The sequence below is a fragment of the Saccopteryx leptura genome, chromosome 3 (genome assembly GCF_036850995.1).
Source record: "Saccopteryx leptura isolate mSacLep1 chromosome 3, mSacLep1_pri_phased_curated, whole genome shotgun sequence".
NCBI classification, from domain to species: Eukaryota; Metazoa; Chordata; class Mammalia; order Chiroptera; family Emballonuridae; genus Saccopteryx; species Saccopteryx leptura.
In genome coordinates, this window is record NC_089505.1 from 96,527,715 (window position 1) to 96,554,579 (window position 26,865).

General features: G+C 48.6%; 1 protein-coding gene across 6 annotated transcripts in view; it reads right to left on the reverse strand.

The window, feature by feature from the left end:
- UBR4 (ubiquitin protein ligase E3 component n-recognin 4) overlaps positions 1-26,865 on the reverse strand; it is a 130,783-nt gene that overhangs the window by 16,070 nt on the left and 87,848 nt on the right. For all 6 annotated transcript variants that reach the window (XM_066375240.1, XM_066375243.1, XM_066375239.1 and 3 more), the window contains 27 exons: positions 26,275-26,360; positions 25,491-25,578; positions 25,038-25,231; positions 23,130-23,369; positions 22,576-22,714; positions 21,741-21,866; positions 21,491-21,619; positions 20,100-20,443; positions 18,458-18,548; positions 18,078-18,162; positions 17,785-17,912; positions 15,543-15,672; positions 15,265-15,422; positions 14,489-14,598; positions 13,675-13,816; positions 13,005-13,086; positions 12,503-12,676; positions 10,607-10,728; positions 9,120-9,317; positions 8,353-8,433; positions 7,355-7,442; positions 6,696-6,823; positions 5,335-5,442; positions 4,661-4,780; positions 3,775-3,965; positions 3,169-3,342; positions 2,713-2,812 (listed from right to left, as the gene is read on the reverse strand). In XM_066375240.1, the coding sequence (XP_066231337.1) occupies positions 2,713-2,812; positions 3,169-3,342; positions 3,775-3,965; positions 4,661-4,780; positions 5,335-5,442; positions 6,696-6,823; positions 7,355-7,442; positions 8,353-8,433; positions 9,120-9,317; positions 10,607-10,728; positions 12,503-12,676; positions 13,005-13,086; positions 13,675-13,816; positions 14,489-14,598; positions 15,265-15,422; positions 15,543-15,672; positions 17,785-17,912; positions 18,078-18,162; positions 18,458-18,548; positions 20,100-20,443; positions 21,491-21,619; positions 21,741-21,866; positions 22,576-22,714; positions 23,130-23,369; positions 25,038-25,231; positions 25,491-25,578; positions 26,275-26,360 (3,756 nt within the window). The remainder of the gene's footprint in view (positions 1-2,712; positions 2,813-3,168; positions 3,343-3,774; positions 3,966-4,660; positions 4,781-5,334; positions 5,443-6,695; positions 6,824-7,354; positions 7,443-8,352; positions 8,434-9,119; positions 9,318-10,606; positions 10,729-12,502; positions 12,677-13,004; positions 13,087-13,674; positions 13,817-14,488; positions 14,599-15,264; positions 15,423-15,542; positions 15,673-17,784; positions 17,913-18,077; positions 18,163-18,457; positions 18,549-20,099; positions 20,444-21,490; positions 21,620-21,740; positions 21,867-22,575; positions 22,715-23,129; positions 23,370-25,037; positions 25,232-25,490; positions 25,579-26,274; positions 26,361-26,865) is intronic.

A 26,865-nucleotide genomic window follows, 5' to 3' on the forward strand; every position in this document is an offset into this window, starting at 1 on the left:
CCAGGCACAGTGAACAGGGCTCAGACAAGATTCCCCAGGGAAGCAGCACCTGCTGAGGCCTCAGTGGGAACTCAGTGACTGTGAGCAGGCCAGTGACACTCATAGGGACTCTGCTGAGGTCTTCACCTGGGGCCCAAACTCAGGAGCACAAGATTTTTCCCAACCTCAGAATACTAGAGGTATAACTACAAGTGGGACTAGGGATAAGAAAACACTTTTAAAATATCTGTATATTAACAAGAAACCACTGTGCTTGAAAAGGTTGGCGATCAATGTACTATACAGCCCTCTAGTTGCACAATGCAACTACAGTTGGCAAAATATGCTCTGCCTGGGGTTGGGAAACATCAGACACTGAAGGCAGCTGTAGTGCCAAATACGTCTCTAGGTGAGCTCACTGGAAATACCACCACCGCACTGAAATCCTCACTCCCCACATCACAAGTCCATTGGTGGCAATTACTACGTATTTGACAATAAATTGAATGCAACAAAGCCAACTTGCAACATGAAAGCTCAGCACTCAACTTAGATCATTCAGTAGCTTATAAATCTGTTCTCTAAGCTTCAAATTTGTACCTCAGCAAAATTACATAGTATTTCACGTCTATAGCTCAAGGCCAAACCCCCAGTTCCCTGCCTATGGGACTATTCCCCAGGTGCCCTGCACTCAACGCTCTGGGGGGGCGGGGGGCAGTGAGGCAGTGTCTCCTGCAGCTTCCTTCCCAGTTAGAAGGACAATCATACACTTGAGTCTCATCTAATGACCTGTCCTCTACCTAATTCACACCTCCTAGGTGCTGCCTCTCCTTCATGGCACCACCATCCACCTCGCCACCCAATCCAGAGATGAAGCTGAGTTCTTGATTCATCCAGCTTCTTCACTCCTGTGTACAATCAACCCTAAAATCCACCTATTCTACCTACCGCTTCTGTTAAACCCATTCACTGTCCACCTCACAAACTAGTCTCCTCAACCTAGCCCAATGAAGGTACACAGCAGGAGTAAAATAAACGTGTGTTGAAGTAAGAGTGAATGGCCAGAGGCGTGATACCAAGTATTTAACCAGATCAAGCTTTATTCTAAAGGAAGAGGTTCAGTTTAGTAACTAAGCATAAGCCTGGCTATCAGCAGATCTGTTCTAAGTTCACTGTGGGGCCACTGGCAAACTACAGCTCTGTCCCTTGATTTATTCACCTTCCAAACAGAGATGCTGCCCAAAATAGGGAAAAGAACATAAGAATGTAAGACTCCTGTGTAGGAAAAATCATTCCCACAAATACGTACTAATTATGACCATCTCCACCGAACTGAAGTTTAGGATGAGAGAGATTTGGGTAAGACATGAAGAAGAATCTTTTCCATAACCAAATGGCCACATTTCTGAAATGAGTTATCTGAATGGATTACCAGATGAGACTGTAGAACTATACTCAAAGCGGAACACTTTAAACAGAAAAAAAATCCAGCCCTGGTCAGAAACTCTCAAAACTCAACATTAAAAAAAGGGAACGCTCTGAGCAGACATGGCACTGAAGACGCACAGGTGAGGCAAGTGAAGGGACAGATGTGCAGCAGCGTCATCCTCCAGAAATGCAAATTAAAATCACAAAAAAACTAACATGCAACGAGCAATTGCACTCTTGGGCATGTAGCCCAGACACATGAACACTTATATTCACATAAACCTGCACATGAACATTCACAGCTACAGCCCCCACTGGAAACAGCCCAGATGTCCATTAACGGGTGGATGGTCAAACGGGCTGCAGGACACCCACACCATGGACACCACTTAGCAATGAAAATGAACGCGTTACTGAGACACACAGCAATCTAGCTGAATCTCCAGAAAATGATGCCGAGTGAGAGAAAGCCAGTCCCCAAAAGGTCACACACTGTAATCACTCCATTTATATAACATTCTGGAAATGACAAAAGTGGAGAAGTGGAGACCAGACCACTGGCTGCCAGGGGTCACAGCATGGGGGTGAGGGAAAGTGAGTGTAGAACACAGCAAAGGAGGGACCTCGCGGTGTGGAAACTGTCCCGAATCCTGACTACCAATGTCAATACCCTGGTTGTGATATCTACTACAGTTTTCCAAGATGTTACCATAGACAGAAACTGGGTAACTGGGATATACATGATTTCTCTGTATTATTTCTTAACAACTGCACGTGAATCTATATCTCAAAATCAAAAGTTTAATTTTTAAAATACCCAGCCTGGCCACCTGCCCCAGCCAGGCAGGTGTGGTGAGGGGCAACACGCCTCAGCCCAGCGGGAGCTATCAGGAAGAAGCCGCAGAGGGAAATCGGTCAGCCTCTCTGAGCAGTTTTCAGCTGCCCTACACAGAGCAAGAAATGGCGGTGACAATACTACAAATGCCCCAGTGACAGTGGCCAGAAATCGATATTGTCTTATTGTTGGGCCGGCCAGACCCTCACAGCACCAGTGCTGCTCAGCTGCCCCGTGAGATAACAGAGCCTCACGGAAGAGTGAGCTGGGTGAGGAAATCACAAGGGGACATAATCCTCTCCACAGAGAGCTGAGCCATGACCTCTGATTCTCACACACGGGGGCAAGTCAAGGCTCAAGGTTAACCATGCCGTCTCTTCCTTCAGTCCCGGGAGGTGAGATGACAGCGTATGGTTTGCTCACTACACGTCCTGCCTCCAGATATGGTCACACGCAGGCTGCCTGCTCACCTGGGTGGCAGGGTGCTGGGTGGCCAAGCCACGGAGGAGCCTCAGGATAAACGGCAGGGCCGGGCGAGACAGAAACTTCTTCCACACGTCAGCATCCAGACTGCAAAGCAAAGGAAGGCCGCTGAGCAGGCCAGAGAAGCAAAGGCTACCTAGAAACCAGCTGCTGGCTCTGGCTTGTTTAAACATGAGCTTCAAAGAGTGCCACTAAGAATCACCATGGCCACCCAGCTCTGTTGAGAAGCCAGAGAAAGGACCACTCTACAGAAACCAAAAGGCTGCCATCTTTCCCCAGGGCCCCAAAGGATTCTGCCGTGGCTGAGGGGTCACTGTAGTAGTTTCTGGAAGAGGTGGGAGACCCCCAAGGAGGACAAAGGGGAATGGTCATGCCCAGATGGTGGAGAAAAGGAACCAGGAGGAGGGGCAGGAAGCGGCCACTTTGTCGGAGCTGCGTCTTACTTCTTGGCACTGGGAATGTGCTTCTTCATGTAGTCAAGGGCACTCTGGGTGACCCCTTTCTGGAGAATCAGGTCCTTCAGCTGGTGCCCATTGCTGTTGTTCTTGATGCCAGCTGCTATTTTACAGAAGCAGTCCAGGAAGACTTTGTCATCGCCACTGTGGTCTTCATCATACCTAGGTGGAGAGAGCGAAGGGTCTGAAGGTGTGAAACGGTAACATAAGCTGAACAAACAATCTCCAGCAGCCTACAGGATCAAGTCTAAATTCCTCAGCACGACCTAGAGCATCTGCTGATGCGGTTCCCGCCACTCTCCCTCTTAGCTGCCGTCCCCTAAATGCCCGAGGTTCTCTTGCATTTTCATGCTTTTGCACAGGACGCCCCTCAGCTTGTCATACCCCCTTCCCATCTTCACCTTCTCTGCTGAGCCAATGTAACACAATATATTGTATTAGGAATTCTCCAATGAAATCAAGTCCTTTGAAGGCCAGCCAGACTGGTGCATAAAAATCTAATAGACATTCAGGTGAGTCCCCCTTAGTCTCCCAGAACTAGCTCAGGGCTCTTGTGGGGCCCCTCCCATCGCTGTATGAAACCACACAACATACTTATCAAAGCTGCAGTATGGTTTGAAGCGCTCCACCAGGATTTGCATCTTCTCCAGCTCACCAAAGGAGAGGTATGGGATGATGCGCAGCAGGCCCTGGAGCACGCTGGGGTTGGAGCGGACGAACGTGCTGTTGATCTGGTCCAAGAGCATCACGAGCTGGTCTTTGTCCCCTGTCAGCAGGAGGTTGCCCTGCAGCAGGAAAGAGGACGGAGGGGCCCTTACTGGGGTCAGGACTTTGGCTGCAGCACTTCTATTAGCCATCAGAAGCCCCAAAGTGTCTTGGCACTTTCCGGGGAATAAACAGCGTGAGTTCCACTAGATAAATTAGTGTCTAAATTTCTGTGCTGGCTCTGTTAATAGCCTCAGGCGATCAAAATGTAACCAATGCAACTGCCCCCTCCCCCAAGAGAATGCAGGCTACCTGATACTCACTTGGTCCTTATCTGTAGTCAAAACATTAGCACTGGTAAGAATGGAGGAAGGCAATGGTGCAGGAAATGGAGAGGAACTGAGCTGGAAGATGGAGACCTGGGTTCTAGGCCTCCAACTATATAGTAACCACCTATGAAACACTGAACAGCTCACCTCATTTCCCTGGGCTTAGTTTCGCCAACTGTGAAATGAGGCTTGGACTAAGGTCCCTGTCTATCAGCTGGAACATGCCAGAATCCCATTAATGAGCAGCTTTGTTTCCTCTGAATCCACAGCTTTCAGGCTTCAATGCAATGATGTCACCATTAATTAGTTGAGCCTTGCCATTCCTATGAGCTGAGCAGGTTCAACCGTCCTTGGTTGACACAGTTAAGACACAAACAAACCCGTTGCTGGCAATGAGACCATGCAGGTCCCCAGGGCCTGCAGATGGACAGGCTGGGCTCACTCACCTTGTCCTCACTCAGGGGTTCCGCATTGGACTCATCCAGAATGATCTCCATGATGCTAAGCACCTGCTCGGCCACAGCTGCACCGCCACTGTCCTTGCTCTCCTGCTCAGCCACCAGGGCCTGTAGGAGGAGACAGTCACTCCGGGGACAAAACAACCACTCACTGCTGATCGGATCTGCTGTGTGTGTGTGTGTGTGTGTGTGTGTGTGTGTGTGTGTGTGTGAGAGAGAGAGAGAGAGAGAGAGACAGAGAGACAGAGAGAGACAGAGAGAGAACGAGAACGTGCACAGGTACATTCTCAGGAACACAAGTGTGTGGGTATTTGAGGACAGAAAATGTGACATGTCAGACTGCTTCCTGGCTGCCCTAAGGCGAGTTGCACTACTTTTCCATTGGTGTGTGGTCTGGACTGCTGAAGGACTAACTTCCTCTTGCCCCTGATCTGAATCCAGGAAAGAGACAAGGAAGCTCTTGGGTGTCATGGCAGCCGTGTAGGGGTGAGACAGCAGCACAAGGGACAGCCTGAATGACCCAAGCCTCTGTGCCAGTCAGACAGACGAAAGGCTTGAAGAGGCCACAAATCCATCTCCTCCAAGTCCGGGATTGAGCTATCTGGCCCCCACCCAGGACTGCTAAGACTTAACCTTTATCTTCTGCAGCCCCCACTCTTTACCAAGTTCAGCGTCCCCAGCATGACGTTCAAAGTGTTCATTTCCAGCTTGACAAGCTGCTGCCGATTGACTTTCACCTTCACACAGTAACTGAACAATTTCAGCAGCACCTGACAAGAAAAGCCAGTCAAAGTCAAAACCCATGAGGCCATCTGAGAGTAGAGACGTGGGCACAGGCAGGAAAGAAGTATTTGAGAGGTCATGCATAATCTGCGGGTACTCCTAAAACCCAGAGGGTAGCAGAGAGAAGTGATCCTGAAGGGTGCATGGTGAGGTGGCTGGGATCTCATACCAGGTGGGCATTTTAAATAGCAATGTTCTCCAGCAGTAGCCCTCATGGGCTGGGCAGATCTCCATCATCTCTAAACTGGCAGGGACGCCACTTCCTAACGGAACAGGGAAATTCTAGTACTAATTCAGACTCTGAACTAACAGTCAGCAGGAAGATTCCAAAGCTCATGGCCTGTGGGAGCTCAGAATCACATGAGTCACTGAAAGCATGGGCACAGTGATATGTCTGTACATCCACTGGAGGTAAACATCACAGTGTAATATTTGCGCTGCCTCTGGAATCCTCTGTTCCTTACTAGTGAGGTGGAGGAATAAGCAAACAACCTCCTACAAGAAATGAAAGGGTTACTTACAAAATGCACTTAAAAAGCAACAATAGCCCTGGCCAGTTGGCTCAGCAGTAGAGCGTCGGCCTGGCGTGCAGGAGTCCCGGGTTCGATTCCTGGCCAGGGCACACAGGAGAAGCGCCCATCTGCTTCTCCACCCCTCCCCCCCTCCTTCCTCTCTGTCTCTCTCTTCCCCTCCTGCAGCCAAGGCTCCATTGGAGCAAAGATGGCCCAGGTGCTGAGGATGGCTCTGTGGCCTCTGCCTCAGGCGCTAGAATGGCTCTGGATGCAACAGAGCAATGCCCCAGAGGGGCAGAGCATCGCCCCCTGGTGGGCATGCCAGGTGGATCCCGGTCGGGAGCATGCGGGAGCCTGACTACCTCCCCGTTTCCAGCTTCGGAAAAATAAAAAAGAAAAAAAAAGCAACAATAATTCTAACAGACACAAGTATAGTTTTTTAGTAAAAGACAATTAGATATTGGTTCCACAGGTGACTAATGGGACATGGCAGAAGGCTGCCATCACACTGGCATTTTGGAGGAAGTGGGGCAGGAAGAGGTACTAGTGGGGGAAAGGAGCCCAGACGCACAGGGCTCAGGGAAGCTACCAGGCCCTTCGCTGGCCTGCACTGGTCCATGGCACCATGCTGCCCTCTAGGGTGCAATGACACAATGACCACAAGCTTCTTTCCATAGGAGCCTCTGCCAAAGCTGAAGGCTGGTCCCACCACACTGCCTCCAACTCACTGTTAGAAGGTGGCGTCCCTGCTTGAAGTCTTTGATCCCTGCCAGTCTGTTAAGCATGCATTCCAGGCCCCCACACTGGGCCATCACACCAGCCATTTTATACACTTCTTCTTCATCCTCTTCTTCATCTGGGGGGAAAGGGGCCCGAGCAGAAACAGAGAAAAAGATGAGGACGGGAGCAAAACTGACATCCCTCTTGCAGGCTGATAGCTATTTCCCTTCTTCATCTCTCCAATGAAGACACAGCCAATAAAACGGGTGGATATTGGATATTAAACTACACTATCTCACACTTAGTAGCTTTTTAAAAGACTCAAGTCAATTAAAATTATTTACTCAAATGTGTGAAAAGAAAAGCACCATAACCACCAATAGAAAAAAGAAACTAAGCTAAAAATAAATTTGAACTCAAATTTGTTGCTAATTGCATTATTTTTCCTAAGGCTGGGTTTTTTCCTTCCTAATCCCAAAGGTTTCTGAATCAGGCTATAGATATACCCATATTTTCCTCAGTCAGAGAAGTAATCTGCCCTCAATTCTGATTAGAAGTACAAGAGAATATTTGCCCAGAATGGCCCTAAGTCCCAGGACATGAACCACTGATAGATCCCAAACTTCAAATCCAACATGCAGCAGTATCTGTGAGAAGGGCCACACACCTGTGGTGGAGTCCAGGGACTCGATAAACTCCTCGGTGGCATCACCAAGCAGCCCCCGCATCCGATAAACAATCCTCATGGGCTCTCCCTGGGCAGACAAAGTTGAGAAGGGTACGTATAAATAGGCCCAGAAAACGCAAAGGAATGAACACCTGTCTTGCATTAATTAACGCCTCAGCAGCATGGTTAGCTTCTATTTCTCTACATCTGAACCATAACACTTAGAATCCAAATGCACTGCTTTTCACTTAGGGGAAAGAAAGCTGACTTCTTTAGTGTCTATTTAGGTCAGAAACGATACGAAGCATGGTATAGACGCTATTTCATTTAATTTCATTAAACTCTATGTAAAAACTGTAACAACTATTATTTACTGTTTTACTCTATGCTAGATCCTATGCTAACTAAGCCTTTTTAATACCCTTTTAGATAAATTTAAACAGCTTAATCCAAGTTACCCAGTTATAAGCCTAGGTCTGATCCCAAGCCTGTGCCTCCTTCAGGAGAAGAAACTCTAGCCAGTAGAAACTACTATCCAAAGAATCAGGACAAGGGAGCTCAAAGGGCTCAAAGAGTTGTGATTCAAGTCTCAGGACCCCAAAACAAAAACCTCAGTACATCAATCTTTGCCTATGGAGAGCCTAAGGTCTTCATAGAACGGCACAGCAAGGAGAGGATTCAGCCAAATCTGCTCACTCTAAAACCTCCACCCTGACGGAATATGAGGAACGAGTCTTTGGTAAGTCAGAAGTGCTGCATTCCGTAAACTGGAGAATCACAGCGTCTGCTCTACCCCAGCTCTTCAACCTTCACTGGCCAGGTGCCTCAAAAGGAGGACAAGCTGACCGGTTTCTCCACGCAACCACATCAGGGAAGGGCTGCTCCACGAGAGCTGCTATGAGCTGGGGGAGTGATGACTGACGTGGTCCCTCCTGCAACACGTCTGCACACATCAGAAAAGTAAGACTGCGCCTCCCAGCAACAAAACAAGCACATACCTCATTCGTGGTGCACCAGACCTTCTTGTAAACCTCGGCCACAGGCAGGTCCAAACTAATGATTTTATTGTTTACGAGAAGCTGAACAGAAAAGAAGGTGAGGCTGTTATTCCAGGTAATTGTAAGGCAAGTGAATTTCAAGATCAAAGGGTACTTTACAGCACCGGTTCATAATTCATAATTTTATGTGTTGAGGATCAATCGGCTCTCCCTCTCTAAAAGATGCACGTGTGTGCACAACACACAGAATTTTGTGCACAATTTCATGGGTCATGAACACCCTTAACCCAAACCATGACTCCACACTAACAACTCTTGCTGAGGACCTCCTTCTCTTAGCCTAAGACCATTTCGGGTTCAACCTCAGAAAAAGCAGTTTTCTCTATTTCAAACAACATGCTTGTCACTGTGTATATAACAAAACTGGACCCTAAAGGCTGTCTACCAGAAGGTACCAGATATGCGGACTAAAGTGCCAGTATTTAGGGACACTGACTGAAAAGCCTCTGAGCAACAGGATTAATTAAAGTCTATGCCATGGCAGCAACAGCCACTAACCCTTTAACGCCACATGCCAGGCATGGGGCAGAGCCCTTCACAGGTAATTAGCCTTTACATCAGCAGGCGGGAATCTTGAGCCCCCAAATATAGATGAGAAACAGTGAAACAAGCTAGCTGCCCACAGCTACTCAGCTGCTAAAGGGAGGAACCTGGATTTGACCCCAGCCCATGCTCTTGACCATGACAGCACTGTCCACACTTGTTACCTCCATCCCACTGTCATCCTCCAGGAGAGCCACCAAGTCACAGTCCTGGCAAATCTTGTTCTTTATGTCCCTCATAAGTGGCCCGATGCCTGGCTCGTTGCTACTGTACGGGTTGCCAGGCATCCTGCCCTGTAAGAAGTCTTCTTGTTGGGGGTCCTTCTCCAGGGTCACAAAGAACTCAGTGACTTCATTCTCTTCCTAAAGGACAGAGAGAAGGAAGCATCACAAGGGATGGCATAAAGATAAATGTAGAGGGACAGCAGAGGCCTGACCATGCTACCTTGGTTCCCTCAATGCTCTGAGGGAAACTCACCAGTGATCCAGCCCTTACACACTTACAGATACAAAGAATAGAAAGCTCAGGGTGACTTAAAAAAAATACAAATATAATTCAAACAGCCTTACATACAAAGCATCTCCTCTGAAGCTCAAGAGTGAATTAGGAGAGAAAGCCCAACAAAGTGAGCAGATAAGGAGACATGTGGAAGCTGTATTACTGAAATGAGGGGAGGGAGGCTCTCCTCCACCTGCCCATCTCATGGGATGCTAACTTGGTTACTGGTGGCCCTCAAATCAGGAAAAGGGTCTTTTCTGTATTATGTAACACCAGGCATGCCCAACCACAGTGAACTCTCTCATCAGTCACTGAGAACCCCGGTGTCTCCTTTCTTGATAACAGGAGAGGGACTTTGGCTCACACTGTGCTCTGTGATAGCTCAGGCTAGGGAAACACACACAAGCATATGTGCACAAAATGGGGAAAGGAGGGTGGTGAGAATTTCTTTTTCTTTATACTCTAACTCAATGTTGTTCTTTCATGGCATAGTGAATTAATAAGCCATGGGATTTTGGCACAGGAAGTTAAAAAATAAAATAAGGCTGACCTTGACCTTCTATCTAGAAAATAAGACCAAGGGAAGGTCTTTGGATTTTCCAACATCAGGAACAGGAAAATTATGAGGTTGCTTCTGGTTTTATATCAGTGTTTTTTTTGTTTTGTTTTTTCTTTTAAGTGAGACAGAGGTACAGACAGGAAGGGAAAGCTATGAGAAGCATCAACTTATAGTTGCAGCACTTTAGTCGTTCATTGATTGCTTTCTCCTATGTGCTTTGACCAGGGGGCTCCAACTGAGCCAGTGACCCCTTGCTCAAGCCAGTGATCTTGGGCTCAAGCCACTGACCTCAAGCCAACGACCATGGGGTCATGTCTATGATCCCACAGTCAAGTTGATGAGCCTGTTCTCAAGCCGGATGAGCCCAACGCTCAAGCCAGCAACTTCAGGGTTTCGAACCTGGGTCCTCAGCATCACAGGTTGATGTTCTATCCGCTGCACCATCACTTGGTCAGGCCAGTGATGCCTTCTAAAATGTTAACTAAATGGCTCACAGCTAGTAAGTGTGCCCATGACTACAATGGGTCACCGAGAGGTCCCATTGCAGAAGGCTCATGCTGACACCCGAGCACCACGCGAAGCGCCACTGCTTACAGGATAAATGATGCTGCAGAGCCTCTCAAAGATGAACACAGGCGTCCGGTAGTCATCCAGATTGTAGCGCTTGGCTGTCTCAATGCACACAGCCATGAAGGCCTTGGTTTCCGATTCTGTACCTGCCAGAAATCACAGCGGCCAAGTCAGTTAGGAAAGCAATTCAGTTATCAAGATGATGCTTGACATAAAGTACCATCACTGACAGAGTCCTTCTGCCTGCTAAGTCTTTAAATGCCCCATAGGACAACATCAATACTTCAAATGAAAATCCGAAGCTGACTGCTTCTTATACTCAGACCGCAACACATATAAAAGCCGAATGCCCAAGTCAGCACCATGCACCACGGTGAGCTGTGTACTTGTCTTTCTCTCAGAATCACAACCTCACATTCTCATGGCCAATATAGGTATTTAAAAATGTCAAATGTTGATACTTTTTTGAGATGATTCTAACTGTATTTCAATCAAATCAAAAAGATGTTATAAACTCTCTAAAAGATAAGGTAGATTGCCTTTTATAAGCCAAAGACATAACTTCAAGTCACATAAAGGGGAAAAAACATCCCCTTGGAAAGAGTCCAACTGACCGGGGCACAAGCCAGCTGAGCATGGCATAACAGAATGGTAGCAAAAGGCCCTCCATGTCTGGCCACACAGCAGACTGTGTCCCCTGATCGACTCCCCACTTTTTCCCACTTCAAAATAACCCCAAATACTGACCAGAAAGATATCAGTGAACTGCCACTCCCACAGAGTCAAAAGCCAAAATTTAAAAGACATCAGTAACCCAGGAAAGTAAGAACACTGAGGCTGCCTTTGCCTTGAGCTTTGGTTCTATCACCTGCCAAGATTTGAGAGCTGGACACAAAGCCCCAACCTGCCAGAGTGGAAAGTGTAGCAGGAACGCCCTATGCACACATAGATTTGGTACCCTGTAAGAGCTTTCTTTACCTTGGTATGAGGCTCAACTAGAAACAACTTCCCCTTTCCCCCAAGCAAATAACTGACAGACAATTATCTTCCCTTAAAATGTAGCACTGAGCAGAGGGTGGGGGAAATCTCAGACCTCACCCGTTCACAGAGATTTGTGACACACTACCTAAAAGGTTTGAAAATCCAAAGGTTAGAACTCTGTTAAAGGCAGCCCTGGGATGTCCATGCCCTGAGCTGCCTCACAGGAACATTAAAACCCATCTTTGACTCAGATCCTGAAGAGTTTCTACAGATAAATCTCCAAAACACAGCCAAAATATATATATATATATTAAGGCACTAGAAGCAAGGGCTGATATAACAGCAGAATCAGATAAAAAATATTTCAAATTTTAGAATTATCAGGCACAGAACATATTTGATATGTTGAAAGATTATAAAAAGGCCAAGAAATGTTGATAAAAAGCCAACCTATAAAATCTCCATAGAACTATGAAAACACAATGGATGGATTAAACAGGTAGCACAGATTATAGAAAAAAAATCAATGACTTGAACAACAGAATAGAGGAAATCGTCCAAAACCAGCATAGATGTGTGAGATGAACACTATGAAAGAGAGGTGAACAGATATGGATGACAGAGTGAGTGGAGTTCCCATGGACAAAGGAGAATGGGCAGAGACAACGGAAAGGATAACTGCTAAGAATTTTCCAATAAAAGACACCAATCTGAGAACGCTTGACCTCTTCCTGCTCTGAGCTCAATACAAAAAGTCCAAACTGACTGAGCCCAGCTCTGGAATTTTACAACTCCAAGAACCAGTCTTCTTTACTTGAATGTGTGGAAACATATGCTGCCCCTCTGGCTCTGCAGAACTCAGGAAAATCAGACTAATGTACCAAGGCAGGCCCAGAGGGACATGGGGGTCTTGAGCTCCAGGCCACTGGGCAGTGCTACCTGTGGTCATGTCCTCCAGCATCTCCAGCAGCATATCCTGGGTCTCATCGATCAGCTTGGTCCTCTGCACCACCAGCTTTCGCAGGCACAGGTATCCATTCAGCACAGTACCCACCAACCGACTTTTAAAGTGCCTTTTGATGGATTCCACCTCAACAAAGGAGGAAAGAAGGCCTGTGGGGACAGGAAAAATTCACTGCAATAGCTCTGAATGAGACAATAAGCAAGGAAGGTCTGTGTCTTCAAAACATTATGAGCAACTCCAAAGCAGGAAAAAGTCATCATTGTGCGTGGCACAGAACAAGTGTGTTCAATGAAGTGTAGTAGTCAATACAGAACAGGAGCTCAAAAACATACACCTGCAGATGAAAATTGCAGAGCTTAACTGGGCACTATGATCAATACGAGAGGGAAGAGTCAGCCTCAGCACCCAGTGAGCTCAGAGTCAGTGCCCAAACTACACCCAGGGCGCCCTAAGGAAGGACCTGGCGGCTCTCCCTACCTGTGAGGCTCTTGAGGGCATAGCCTTGCTGCAGATCTGTGCTCAGCGTGGCTTCCTCCAGGGCCAGCAAGCGGGCTATTTCCTAAACAAGACAATAAACAGTGTGACAGCACTGCCTATAACCCTAGTCACCTCCACCACTGGTCCAGGAGCTTGCAGCACCAACCAAAGACACTCTAGTCCAGCGGTTCTCAACCTGTGGGTCGCGACCCTGGCGGCGGTCGAACGACCAAAACACAGGGGTCGCCTAAATATGTATTTTATTTAAACTCATATTTTATTTAAAAATGTATTGTATAATAAATATGTATTTTCCGATGGCTTTGGGCGACCCCTGTGTTTTGGTCGTTCGACCCCCGCCAGGGTCGCGACCCACAGGTTGAGAACCGCTGCTCTAGTCACTATCATTTTATTCTAATGATCCCTCAGACTGAATCTTTGCAAAACTCCTTTCCAAAAAGCTTCAGACAGCTGCACTGATATTAAGGGACTGCCTAAATACTGGGAAGATCCTGAGTGCCCCAACAGATTGCTATGTTCTTGTGACAAACACAATACAGTCACAAAAATATTTTCAACAAACATTGCTTCTCAGCACAAGAGAACACTGCAACATGTATATCAGAAAGAGTTCACTGAGAGCGCTCTCCTGGGCTGCAGGCTGGGATACCTTTGTGATGAGGTTGCCCACATAGGGCAGGACTCCCCGGGCGGCCAGGTAGACTTTCCAGTGAGCAGACGTGATGAGCTTCTGGTACAGAGCCAGGTATTCGGCGGCACACTCGCCAGCGATGCTCAGCTCATCCAGGTAACTGCCATCGAGACAGACAGGGCACTATGAGAGAACTCAAACAGCTCCAGTAGCCTACCGGCTCCTCACGCTCCTGCCACCCCTCAAGTCCTCTGCTGCCTGTCACCCTCCTGCCTTCTGGGTGGGAAGAAGGGCCCCTGAGAAAACCCAAACATCCTGCTTGGGAACCTCCCACACTTGGGAAGAACCTGGAGCACACAACAGGGAATGCAATGCAATAAACTAGATGCACTGGGAATAAGCACCAAAATATGAACAGTCATTATGTGGGCAGCGAAGCTGTATTTCTGACTGAACCAGCTAGAAGGCAAGTGCACCAGAGTGGCCAGTAACGCAGCTTTGGAATGAGACTGCCAGAACTCAAATGCTGCCTTCCAGTGGAGAAGTGAATTAACCCCTTTAAACCCAGGTTGCCTTGAGGATTAAATGAGATCATGGATGCCAAGCATTTCCATGTTCAGAACCTGGTGCTGGTGCTCTGTTAACTACTACTCCCACCACTAAAACTCAGCTTTTTCAAACTTTTTGGTTTCTGCTGGGTTCTATGCGGAATGAGATCACTTAGAGCACAGGTGTGCCTCCCATCAGCCCCCTCTATGAAGTCCCCTGGGAAAGCAGGTAGGGCTCCAAATGAAGCCTGACCACTTTGCACACCCCACCCCTCAAATGGTACCTGGTGAGGAGGTCGAGGACCTGCTGCTTGCGGCTGGGAATGGTGGCTAGAGCTTCCACGATGGTACAGGCTGCCTGCCGCGCAGCCTGTGTGGCCGGTGTAAAGAGCACCTGCAGGGCACGGAAGAAAGCCCCGGGCTCAGGGGACAGCCTCTCACCAGGCCCCGAGCAGGAGTCAACTACTACACCACCCACCCAGGGGGAGCCCTCCAGCACCTGCCAGGGATGGGTTAAAGCAGAAATCACAGGCAAGCAGGAGGCCTGACTGCCTCAGCCTGAGAAGGCAGCTGCGAAGGAGCCTTCCTCACAAAGAGTAATCTGGAGAGCACACCCAAGGTGACCGACAGGGAAGAGACCAGCAGGTGTCTTCCTCATCGAAGACTTCTATAATTCTATTATGGGGACACCTATATGCTAAGTATTTTTCATCTTATCAATGGACACATGTGTTCTGAAAGTATAATTACTTTACTCCTTTATGACATTAACTAGAAAGAGGGAACACAGCAGAGCTACAGAAGACGGAAGGAGAAGGAACTGTGGGCACTGCGCTCGGGTCCTTTAAGTGGTCAGAGGGGAGTGCAGAGAGCGAGACCAGCCCGACAAGCAGGGCTCAGGAGGTTGCTCTGGCCAGGCCACTGTGCTGCGGCTGCACCTGAGGGCCGCCGCCTCTGCCCTCCTTGTAGGGAGGTGAGAAAGCCGAGCAGAGAGGGGAGAGTGCACAGTGCCAGGGCCGGCAGGGGTGGGCCGAGGCAGCGGCCGGGGAGGGTCACTCACTTGCCGCAGCCAGTTGTTATGGCCCAGCTTGAGATCCAATGGGGAGGTCCTCTTGCCCCGACGGCTCAGGAACTGCTTCCACCTCCACACATACTTCTCAGTCAAATAGAGGTGGTGGAGCTCTGATTTGCTTGGGGACTTCCCATTACCATCTATCCCTGCAGGCAGAGGGGTGCGAGACAGGTCAGCAAGAGAAAGTGACAGAAGAGGAGGAGTTTAGGGCTGTCAGGACAGGGGCAGGAAGGACTGACTTCCCAAGTCCTGAAGGGACAACACACCTCTGATAGGAAGACACTTCTTCCAGGCTTCATAGGACGCTTTGGGGTCCCTCTTGAGCCACAGCTGAGCCTGGGCATGGATCTCATTGCAGTACGGCTTCACCGTGGTCAGGGCTTCCACGGGGACGTCCTGCAGGAGGAAGGCGGCACAAGGGGACAGTACATGAGGACACATCGGAGCCACAGCAGCACTGGCGCCCCAAGGGGACATATGCAAAGGCGGGAAGATCAGAAGGATCAACAGTCATCCCTTTTATGCCCAAATGCATGTTCCTGTTAGGACGTTCTGATCCAATTTAGCTGCAGCATCTGCACGCTGAGCTTAAGGCCACCGACCAGACTGTGCTGGACAGGACGGAGATGCCCTCTGACAGGCAATCCTGCAGCACCCTCACTAATTCCTGTCCCCAGGCAGACTGGCGGTTTCCCACACAGAAATCCTAAGGGTCACTGAGCAGCCTCAGAATTTAAAGAGCCATGACTAACCAGAACTCTTAAGCCAGCGATTCTCAAACTTTTTGGCCTCAGGACCCCATCACACGCTTATAAAATTATTTAGAATGTTAAGAACTTTTATATGTGTGGTTCTACCTATAACTACCATATTTTTGACAGAGACAGAGAGGGACAGATAGGGATAGACAGGAAGGGAGAGAGGTAAGGAGCATCAATTCTTTGTTGCAGCTCCTTAGTTGTTCAGTGATTGCTTTCTCATATGACCATTGATGGAGAGGGGGGCAGAGCAGAACAAGTGATCCCTTGATCAAGCCAGCAACCTTGGGCTTCAAGCTAGTGACCTTTGGGCTGAAGCCAGTGACCATGGGGTCACGTCTAGTATCCCACACTTAAGCCAGCGACCTCTTCCGCCTGCTTCCCAGGGAGCTCTGGAAAGAGGGGCCCGGGAGGCGGGAGCCGCTGCCTCTCCTGCTCAGACACCGGCAGTCCTATCAGCGCTGACGGCACCACTGGCCAAACAAACGGCAGCAGAGTGCACAGGGCAAATGGTGACTTGGGATAATAATAAAAATAATACCAGCCTCAGAGTCCCTGAGAGTCTTCCCAGAGACATGTGGGCGGTTCTCTCAAGGTTAAAACTAAGCAAAACGTGCACAGAGACACTGGGCCACAGGGCTTGGTGGATCAGAGCTCTGGAAATCTCCTTTCACCTCACACACCAGAAAAAATGACATGTGAGCATGAGGCTCTTCTTTTCAATCAAGGACCAATTTCATCTGCTGGGAATCAGCTGAGGGGAAATAAGCCCTCATTAAAGGGCAGGGAAGGCACGTCAGTCCTGTCTTCTCTGAGGCCTGTCTGGGCAGCCCCGGACAAGGGAAATGCAGCCAGTGGTTCCACACCAGCATCCTCCCTAGTGCCTCCCACTCCGAAAGCCACCTTCCCGCAAGGAAGGCTTTGTTCCCCATCCAGGGATTCCATGAGAGGAGCAGCCCTGGAATGGCCCCGGGGCCACGAAGGTGGTTCTTCCCCCAGGCATGTCCGGTAGAAAGAACTATGGCGTGGGTATTCTGCAAGCTGCTGCAGGCAAGCCAGGCTGTGGCTTGGCTAGTCTTTTTAGGATAGGAGCTGGCTTCGTTCACTCACTTAGCAATGGTTTACTGAGTGGCCGTTACATGTTAGATATGATGCTATGCACTAAACATTAAAAAATATATTTTTTAAAGATGATCCCTGGATTCAAGGAGCTAACAGCCAGCCTAGCAGAAAAGTGGGTCTTCTAAGGAGCAGCTGACAGATGAAGGACAGCGTTCCAGGAAGAGACGACAGCACAGTCATAACTGACATTAAGGACTGACGGGGGCCAGAGTCTGCTCTGAGTCCTTGGTCTTTATTAAGTCATTTACTGTTCACAACATTTCAAGGTGGAGACTCTATTCCCATTTTACAGGTGGAAAAACGGAGGAACCTGAGTTAAATAACTTGCCCAGGTCACAATACCACGTGGGCAGAGGCACGGGCGGGAAGAGCACCATGCTGGCCGGGAGCTGCAGGTCACCTGATGTGACAGCAGAAAGCAGCCCTCTGCAGTTATGTTTGTGTTTATTTTACTCTTGAGTTTCCTCTGAGAAACCTTCCTACTCAAAATCCTCACATCTGCTGAACTGTGGCAAAGGAAGCAATGCTGCCCCCTATCCCGGGTCAGGGACGTTCCGGGCAGGGCAGGGCAGGGCAGGGCAGGGGCTGCCACCCAAGTAACCTTCCTTCTGAGATCCCGGCCCAGTACCTTGTTCTTCTTGCTGGTTGGAGCAGGTGGTTTAATCAGCTTCTGTAAGATGCGCAGGCACATGAGGGTAATGTTCTCAACAACCACAGGGGTCTTAATGTTCACAGCCATGAGGAAAAGGCTGAGAGCTGGGGTCGGGAAGGAAGGCAGAGTCAGATCACACAGCATCCCACACCTGCTCCAGCGAGGCAGCCTGAGTGTAGTCCCCTCCCTCCCTCTGTGGTGGACACTGCACCCTGAGGCAGTCTTTCCTTTCTCTGAAAGGCTCCTAACCAGATGTCCCCCACACTCACCACAGCGCAACCGGAGCTCCCAGCAGCTGTCCTCCTTCGAGATGGAATCTGTCAGCAGCAGCATCTCATACTGAAGGCCACTTGCCTAGGGGCCAAGCAGAAGAGGCATGAGGAGAGTGTGAAGGGTCAATCCCATGACTGGCGGATGTCCAAGTTCTGACCCAGGGACCAAGAGCTAGAACTTCTGGCCACATGCGGAATCATCAGAGAGAGAAAAGGAGGCTCTTTGCCCTGAGCAGCTGGGTCCAACCTGGGGAAACCACGCTGGGACATGAACTCTGCAAGCAAGCGTGCTGCTCAGTCACCACAACGGGACTGCAGGGTGGAAGTGCAGGAAGAGCGAAAGCGTAGAAGGAGTTGGGGACACCTGCCCTGCTCACCAGATCAGGATTCGCCCAGTGGCCCTTCAGGGCTGTGGAGACCTTGCCAATAATCAGGTCATTCATTTGTTGGGTGGCTTCTGGATTGTCTCTGCAGGAACAAAAAACCCCAGAGTCCTGTCACTCACCATTGGTGGTGCCCCTCCTGTCCACCTGAAGGAACCCAGAGAAAAAGAAAAGGAAACCCAGGTCTACGCTACCCGCCCCCCCCCCCCCCCCCGGGCCAAGACCAGTGTCAGCCCACAACAGCAAGGTGTGCAGCAAAGGGTGCTGGTCATGGCGCCCCCTGGGAGGGGACGTTGGCGGGGAAAGAGCAGTGCCCACACAGGAGGCTTCCTCCGCGTCCCCATCCCAGGCTGCAGAGCCCTCAGGCACCGGATGTTTTATCACAGTCCCTAGATCTAGGCATTCACACTCAGTCTTGGCCACAACTCTTGCCTCATCTGCTCTAATTGCCTCCACTTCATTTCTCACAAGGCCACCTTAGTTTTTGCCCATGCTCCTTTGTAATAATATCTACATTAACAATAGCAAAAAACACAAATTCTACCATATCACTTTATTTTCCAAAGGCCTTACAATGGCCTATAAGGCCCCTCAGAATCTATCCAAGACCCTAAATCCCACCCCCGACTCCCCAGGGCATCCCTCAGTCAGCTGCACGGGATGCCATGCTGCTGCCCCGCCCCCCAGCCTTCCATGTGCACTTCCTATGCGTGCAACTCATGCCTTGTACACCGCACAGCTTGCTCCTGCTCCCACAGCTCCGTCCTCCAGCACCACCACCCTCCGAGGTCTCCTGGACCCTTTACCCTACACAGCAATCCCCTGACAATCAGGGCCACCCCAGCCTTGCTTCCTCTCACAGGCTAACTTCCCGACACCGTACAGTGGATGCTCTTTCCACTGCAGTTCTCCCATCTAGACTGTAAACTATGTGAGGGTAGGGACTTCATCCCATTTACCACTGTACTCTCAGAGTCTAGCATGGTGCCTGGCATTCAGCAGATGCTCAATAAATATGTGCTGAGTGAATAAATAATACAAGTAATATTTATCAACCAGTAACATATTCCAGAGTTTATGCCACACACTCAGTAAACATCTGCACCCAGCTCTGGGTACTACTACACTGGCATATGTTAAGCACTCAACCTTATGAGTTCTTACAGAATTACTGCATTTCATCCTCACCATGAATGAGCCATTAAGGTATTTACTATCAGCAGTACTTTTCAGATGAGGAAAAACTGGGCTCGAGGAGTTAAGCAATTTGTCCAAGGCCCACACAGTACAAGTAACAGATGCCGAGCCTCGGCCCAAACTCTTAATCATTGGGCTCCAATGCCCCCCTGTCTTCTCTAGGGTGAGTCCTGAGCCCAAGTACCCAGTCTCTCTTCTCCTCCCCCACCAGAACTCAGAGATCCCTTCCTCAGGAAACCTCACTGGAGCCAACAGAGTACAAGCCAATACACTATACAACGTTGCCGATACTCCATTTTCTCCCGTATGATAAGCTAGCCAAGCTGTCTGGCAGTGAGACACATAATTCTTTGCACCCTCTAGTGCTACCAACGTCGCAGCTGCCCCTAAGCCCAGCATTAGCAGGAATTACTGGCCCCACAGTGGCGCAGGCTCTGACCGAGTCAGGAGGCACATGAGCTGGCGGACCTCCTCCCGCATGGCTGCGGAGCCTCGGCGCAGATTGTAGTCAAAGAGCTCCCGGATAAGGCCCTGGGAGACGAGGATGTGCCTCAGGGCTGGATTGGAAGCCAGGGCCCGGAGGAGAGTGATACAATGCTCGGTGACAGCCGAGGCGCAGCCATAGCACTTGGTGGAGGACGTGTGGCCACAGCCCAGGACGGACAAGGCGCGGTACTGGCTGGCAGTGAAGGTGGGCTGCACAGAGGTGCGGGACGACTTGGTGGCCGCCTCCCTCTGCTGCAGGTCATATTCCAACAACTCTTTGCGTGAAGCAAAAACTTTCTGAGGAAAAAAAAGACAAAGGAGAAAGAAATTAGCAATTAACCCTTTGAGTAGTATGAATGTTCATGTATGTCCTCGTGCCTCCTGACCATCAGAATGTGACTGTACAAATATTTTTATTTTAAAAATGTATAAGGCAACATTAAAAAAAGGTAAATGTATGTTACTCTTGTTTCCATAAATTGGTTATCCAACAAATATGATTTTAAGTTAATAAAACTGTAACGAACTAATTTCAGTTTTTTAAAAAAATACTCCCGGGGGTCAGCAAGCACGAAAAAAACTCACTACTCAGAGATTAAAATAAAGAGAGAAAAAATTAACTAAAAAACTTTGGTTTGAAAGAACACTTTACATGCATTTCTAATTTAACCTTGATAATCCTACCAGTTAGATACTTTATGCTACTTTAGAGAAGAAAACAGGCTGACCAAGGTAAGTGGCAAGGTCAGAACAGAGCCTGGTCGCAGGCACATGCCCTTAGTGCCTACGTAACACAGTCTCATACAGAACAGATTTGGGGAGGAAGGATACTGACTGTTAGTGCCTACGTAACACAGTCTCATACAGAACAGATTTGGGGAGGAAGGATACTGACTGTGCTCCTTGTCTGCAGGCAGCCTCCCATCCATGCAGATCAATATTCCACCTGCTATACGACCCACCCGGGTGGAAGGGAGTTGGTATGCCAAACCTACCTAGCCTGCCAACATCACATACATCAGAAAAAGGAAACAAGATCTTGGCACCCAATTTTTTAAAACCAGTAACCCCTCCACTAAAAGATGCATTGTGAATGGTCAAGAAAAAAAGGATCTATCACAACCTCTCTTATTTTCAGTTTTCCGGGATGAAGCTAGCTCTGCCACGCAGTGGAAAGTGCAGTGGGGGAGAAGAGGTGTTGGTGGGCATGTAGACCCCACTTTCTCAGCGCCCCCTGGCAAGGGCACCCCAAGAGCTGCACTGCTGGCTGAGAGCGCAGGGCTGCTCCAAAAAGTTATCGGTAATACGTAGTCAAACACACCCGAAGCCACTCCATTTCTCTACCTGAATGATTTTAGAGAGCTCGTCAAAGGAGTTCTTGCAGTCTCCGCAGTACTCCTGAGCCAACTGCAGGATGTAACGATTCACACTGGCCGAAGTGGAACTGATGCCCCCAGCCGAGCCCGAGTCATCCTGCAACCCAAGAGAGAGGCCATCAGCCTTCCACCATGAGACGGTGTCCCCCAGGGGCAGTTCCCCCCCCCCAATTGTCACCCAGAAGCCCTCTCCACACACCCCGTCCACCTGGGCTCACCTGCGGCTTCTCAGGAGCTGCCTCATTCACTTTGCACAGCAGGTTCTCCAGCTGCGGCCGGTGCCCCATCAGCTGGTGATACACTCGGTCGGCTTTGTCCAGAAGTGTGTTGATGTTGGAAACGGCCTAGGCAGGAAAAGAGAGGGACGTGTGTGAGGGCTTCTCAGCATGATGCTCTCCCTGAGTACTCTGGTTGGCTGACCATTCACTGAAACATTCCCTACTGGTCAGGCCCTGTGCCTGATGCTGCTTCTACTCCTCACAATAACCCTGTGGGGCAGGGGTATTATTTTTAATAATATACAAAGTACATATAGAATACGACATACACAGGAACATGTAATGGTGAGAATTATGGCAGGTCACACAGGATTAAATTGCACAGCTGGGGCTGGAACCTCAGTCCTTCTGACTCCAAAGCTAAAAGGCCTTTCTTTCCCATGCTGCTGCTAGTAGTCATCCCGGCAGTCCAACCCCTCACTCCTCTAGTGTCCAGCCCCGTCGCATCACACTGGCAAGCTCATCCTGAGGTAGGCCAACAGCTGCACTGCGAAGCAGGTCCTAGGAAACATGCAGGGCAAGGCACCCAACTTCTCTCCACCTTTCCAAATCTCACGGCATCTGCCCCTGGAGATATTCTACCTTACACCAACACTTCCCCCAGATCCTAGGCAGGCCACGTGTTGTAAGACACCTTCTCCATTATTTGTTCCCACCCAAGAGCTGGGCCCTGGGAATAGTGCTGAGTTGAGGAAGACTAGGACTAGAAGGGAAAGCACACTGCCCCCCTCCAGCTTTGGCCATGGCCCTGAGTCTAGGACGGAGATGGTCTCACCTTTTTCCGGTCTTCTTCATTCTCGATGGGGTCCACCGCGCAGCAGGGCTTGGCATAGAGCATGAAATCAAAGCGAGCATATTTACAGAAGCCACAGGCATTACAGAGGAAAGGATCCTTTTCATCGTAATTGATGGATCTGAAGAATCAAAGTGTTTGGGTCAGGGGGACAGCAGAAGCTTGATGGGGCAGGTAGGGGTGACCCAGGAGGAAATGGGTTAGGTCGCATCTATACTCTGGAAACTTTGCAGAGACTACGGGAAGGACAGTAACAAATAGGTGAGAATGACTTAAGTAACCAGGTAACAAGAGGAAGACCCAGAACTAAACTTAGGGACCCCCCACCCTGCCCACCATAGAAGTATGGAGTCACTCACACACACCCCCCCCTACTTCCCCGCCCCTCCTTCTCTCTCTACCCTTGGACTTCACACTCTACATACCCATAATCCTCTACCTATAGTGAAGGCACCAAAATTGCCCATGCTGAGACGCTTGCAGAAAAATACAAGGAATGTACATGGCCCTGGCCCGGGTGACAACTACTTGCTTACCTGCACTTGTGACACTGGTAGACGTTCTCCCCACAGTTGCTGCAGACCCCCGGGTTGGCAGGGACTGAGGCACTACAGCGCGGGCATTGCAGGGTCTCAGTGGAGGCCTGGTAGTTTTCGTAGAAGTCTGCAAACTCAATCATCAGGTTGGAGGCCACAATGGGCAAGGGCAGGTCGATCTTCACCTCTGTCTGCCCAGGGGTCAGTTGAACCTTCTTCGCTTTGTGCCAGCGAGCCGGCCTAAGAGAGACGGTGTAAGACAGAGGGGCAGAAGGCTGGAGAGCCTCTCATTTAACCCTCAGTGATGACGGCCTGATGAGACAAAAACTGTCCCTATGTACTTTCCTAAGGCAATGAAGTGCTTACTCTAACAGTATTGTCTGCCAGAAATTTCATGCCGGTCTGAGAAAGAGTTAACCACACTGATGTTGTATGAAGACTATAGTCTATAACCACTGCTCTAAAAGCAGGAAAACTGAAAAATAATAGCACCCTAATTTTTAAAATATTTTCCACCACCCTCTCTCTACAAAAAAAAAAAAGGATAGAACATACATGTGCTTTAAGACGTTCCATATGACAATTTTTGAGATCCCCAGAAAAACAGAAGACCTTATCCAGGGAAGACCTTACTCCAAAAGTGGGCCACACTGAGGCCAGTTATCTCAAGAGCCACATTCCCAGCATGACAGCTACCTTGGAAAGGTAAAGCTCAGGTTGCTTTAGAGAGGCAGAGGGACATGCCAGAATCTGGACTGAGTGCCAAGCAGAGTCAGGAGAGAAAGGCATGTAACAGTGCAGGGAAATTCTGTTAATACAATCAGAACCAATGTTCTCTGAGCAGTGAGCCATGCGCTGGTAGGCTCAGTGCTCAGCACTCCATGTATATGGTAAACATAACATGTATGTATACTAACTTATTCAATCCTTAAAATAAGACCCTGAAAGTGAACTTATCTCTAAGTAAAGTTAAGGAAACCGAGGCTACATAACCACAAGGTTAGGGACAGGCAGTAGAACTGAGATGTGCACCCACAGTCTCAGAGTCTAAGTGCTTTTCCAGCAGCTGCACTGACTCTATACAAAGAAAACCAAGTCCCCTCCTGCAGAAGGGATCAGGGTTATCCCCATGAGCAGCTTCTACTAGCAGGTCACCAGCATTAACTATGCTTTTAGAAGGAAGACAAGAAAGTTTTCTTTAAGCAGAGTTCCTGGTGGTCATTTGTTTATACATACACTTCAGCCCTATTCTGACTCCTGGAATAATACTAACACTTTCGTTCCATGTGCTAACAGCACTGTCAGTCTTACTATTCAAGTGATATCTACCCATGTCCCCTCCCAACAGCAATACCTGAGACACCTCAACAGTAAGATCTGTCTGTAAAAGTCAGCACCACAACCCACAAGTACCTTCTTTAGCCCATATACGACATGTCCGATTCAAACATTGGGATCCATGAGCTAGAAAGACCCAACACCAGCTGATACAAAGGAAAGGCACCATGCAGAAATGGAAGGGCTATGGACTAGAGTAACTTCTGGGGAAATACTACCTGCTCTGTGAGCAAGAAAATAGTGTCTAAACCTAACTACTTCGCAATATAGTTTTACACAAAAATGGAAGTGCTCTAGTTAACATGGGTACAAGAGGCCTGGAGTCTGTCTGACTCAGCTTCCATCCACAGGCAGCTGTTGAAGGGCTTCCAGACCCCAAGGGCGCCACTGGACATGATTTTAAAATAACCTTTGTCAATATCCTTAGGAACTGATCATGACGAAAGTGGTAAGAGGCCATACTGGACCTCTAGGGATACACTGCTTTTCCTGGATTCCAGCCATCAAAGCCAGCAGCAGGTGCGAAGCCTCACAAGCCTCCTGCCCTTCCCCAGGCTGAAGAGCCCGTACTTGTTTTTTAGCTCCACGATGGCCTGCACAGTCCGGTTGTTGTAATAGAGGTTGACGGTTCGCACCATTTTGGTCCGCTTCAGATCTCCAATTTTCACCGTTACTTTGCTGATGGTGTGGCTGCCAATGAGCTTCACAACCTGCTGGGTGGTTGTGTACCGTGTGTCCACTTTAATGGAAGACAGCTTGATATACTAAACACAAGAGTATACACAAAGCACTGTATTAGTTTGAGGCTAACAGTTTATCCTGTCTTCTTCAAAATTCACCAATGCAACCCACTCTTCATCCACAGACAAAATTTCTATTATATTTAAGGTAAAAAGCATGGCAGGTAGTCACGCCACTAGTGACCAAGCACTAGGAGAGGAACAGCTATGCGGTAACAATCTCTGAGAAGAACCCACTGGTCCTGTAAGCCTCGGGACCATCCACGGTGAAGATGTCACTTACACAAAATGGCACTTCTGGGTTATTGCACACCAGGCAGGGGTCACTCTCCAGGTAATAGCCATCGAACTCCACTAAGCCAGACAAGGTGCTAAAGAAGAAACCAGTCTCAGCATAAAGAAATTTTCATCTTAGAAAGCATTGAGCTTCATAAAAATGCCATGAGAAGGTCACGGCTCAACATCCCACAGGGCGGTCCCATACTCGTAAGAGCACAAGGACAAGCGAGGAATGCCGACAGGGCTCACAAGTCACAGGAAGGAAAGCTCAACTAATCAACTTCAGATGTTTGTTTCTGAGCCTCCTGTGGTCAAGGGGTCCTGAAAAGTTATGTTCAAGTTTGACTCAGAGTAACAATGAAATATGCTAATATTTACTGAATTGGATACTTAAGAATAGGTGACTTTTGTGGTATGGAAACTACCTCAATAAAGTTTGAAGAAAAAAAAATAATAGTCACTATTACATCATGGAAATAATAACTTGTCAGTTTAACCAACGTTCTATTTAAAAAAAAATTTTTTTTAATGCAGCCATTTTCTGTAAACTTGTTTTATTTTAGACTCAGACCCTTGAAACTAGAGACCTTCTAAATGACTACTTACTATACCCAAATTCAACTATATTTTGAGTAACTTCTGTGTGCAAGGCCCCAGCTATGAGGGAGGGATTCAAAGACCACCAAGCAGGGTCATAATGATTCTTATGTACGAGCCAATCAACATGGAGAGAGCAACCTGGGCTGCTGGCTGAGCTTCAAATAGGGAGAAAGCAGAACAAAGCTCACTTGTAAATGTTGGAGTTGGGATGGTTGGTAAGAATATGGTTTTGCGTCCGCAGAATCTCCACGGCCTTCTGTGAATATTCCTTCAACTGCAAAAGAAGTCAATAAAGGACCACAGTTGAAGCCCAAGGGAAAGTCTTATTGGGAAAAGACTTTCGTCATTGCTTTCTACATGATACTGCCCCAGAAGTACCAGATTTCTCAGCCCCTATCAGAATCACACTAAGCTGGGCCTAATTCCTAGTCGTTTAAGGGATTCTGTCTTCCTTAGAAGTTTCCAGAATCTTATGAGAGTCACCTTTTTAGATCTTGGGGAGGAAGATAAATTTGAATCTTATGGAGAAGCCATGAAAGGTTATCCAGTTGCAGAAACACTCTGGGGGACGTCACCAGGGCTGTTAGGAAAACCAGGGAGTACTGTCCTTCCCAAGCAACTTCAATGAGTTGCATTTTCTTCCCACTTGATCTACTTCTATTGGCTAGGCCAGTTTCAGATTGCACTTACGTGCCAGTGGACATTACCCATGTAGCACACACACGGGGAGTGCATATATATATTTACAAGAGATTTCACATATGCACCACCTTTGGTGG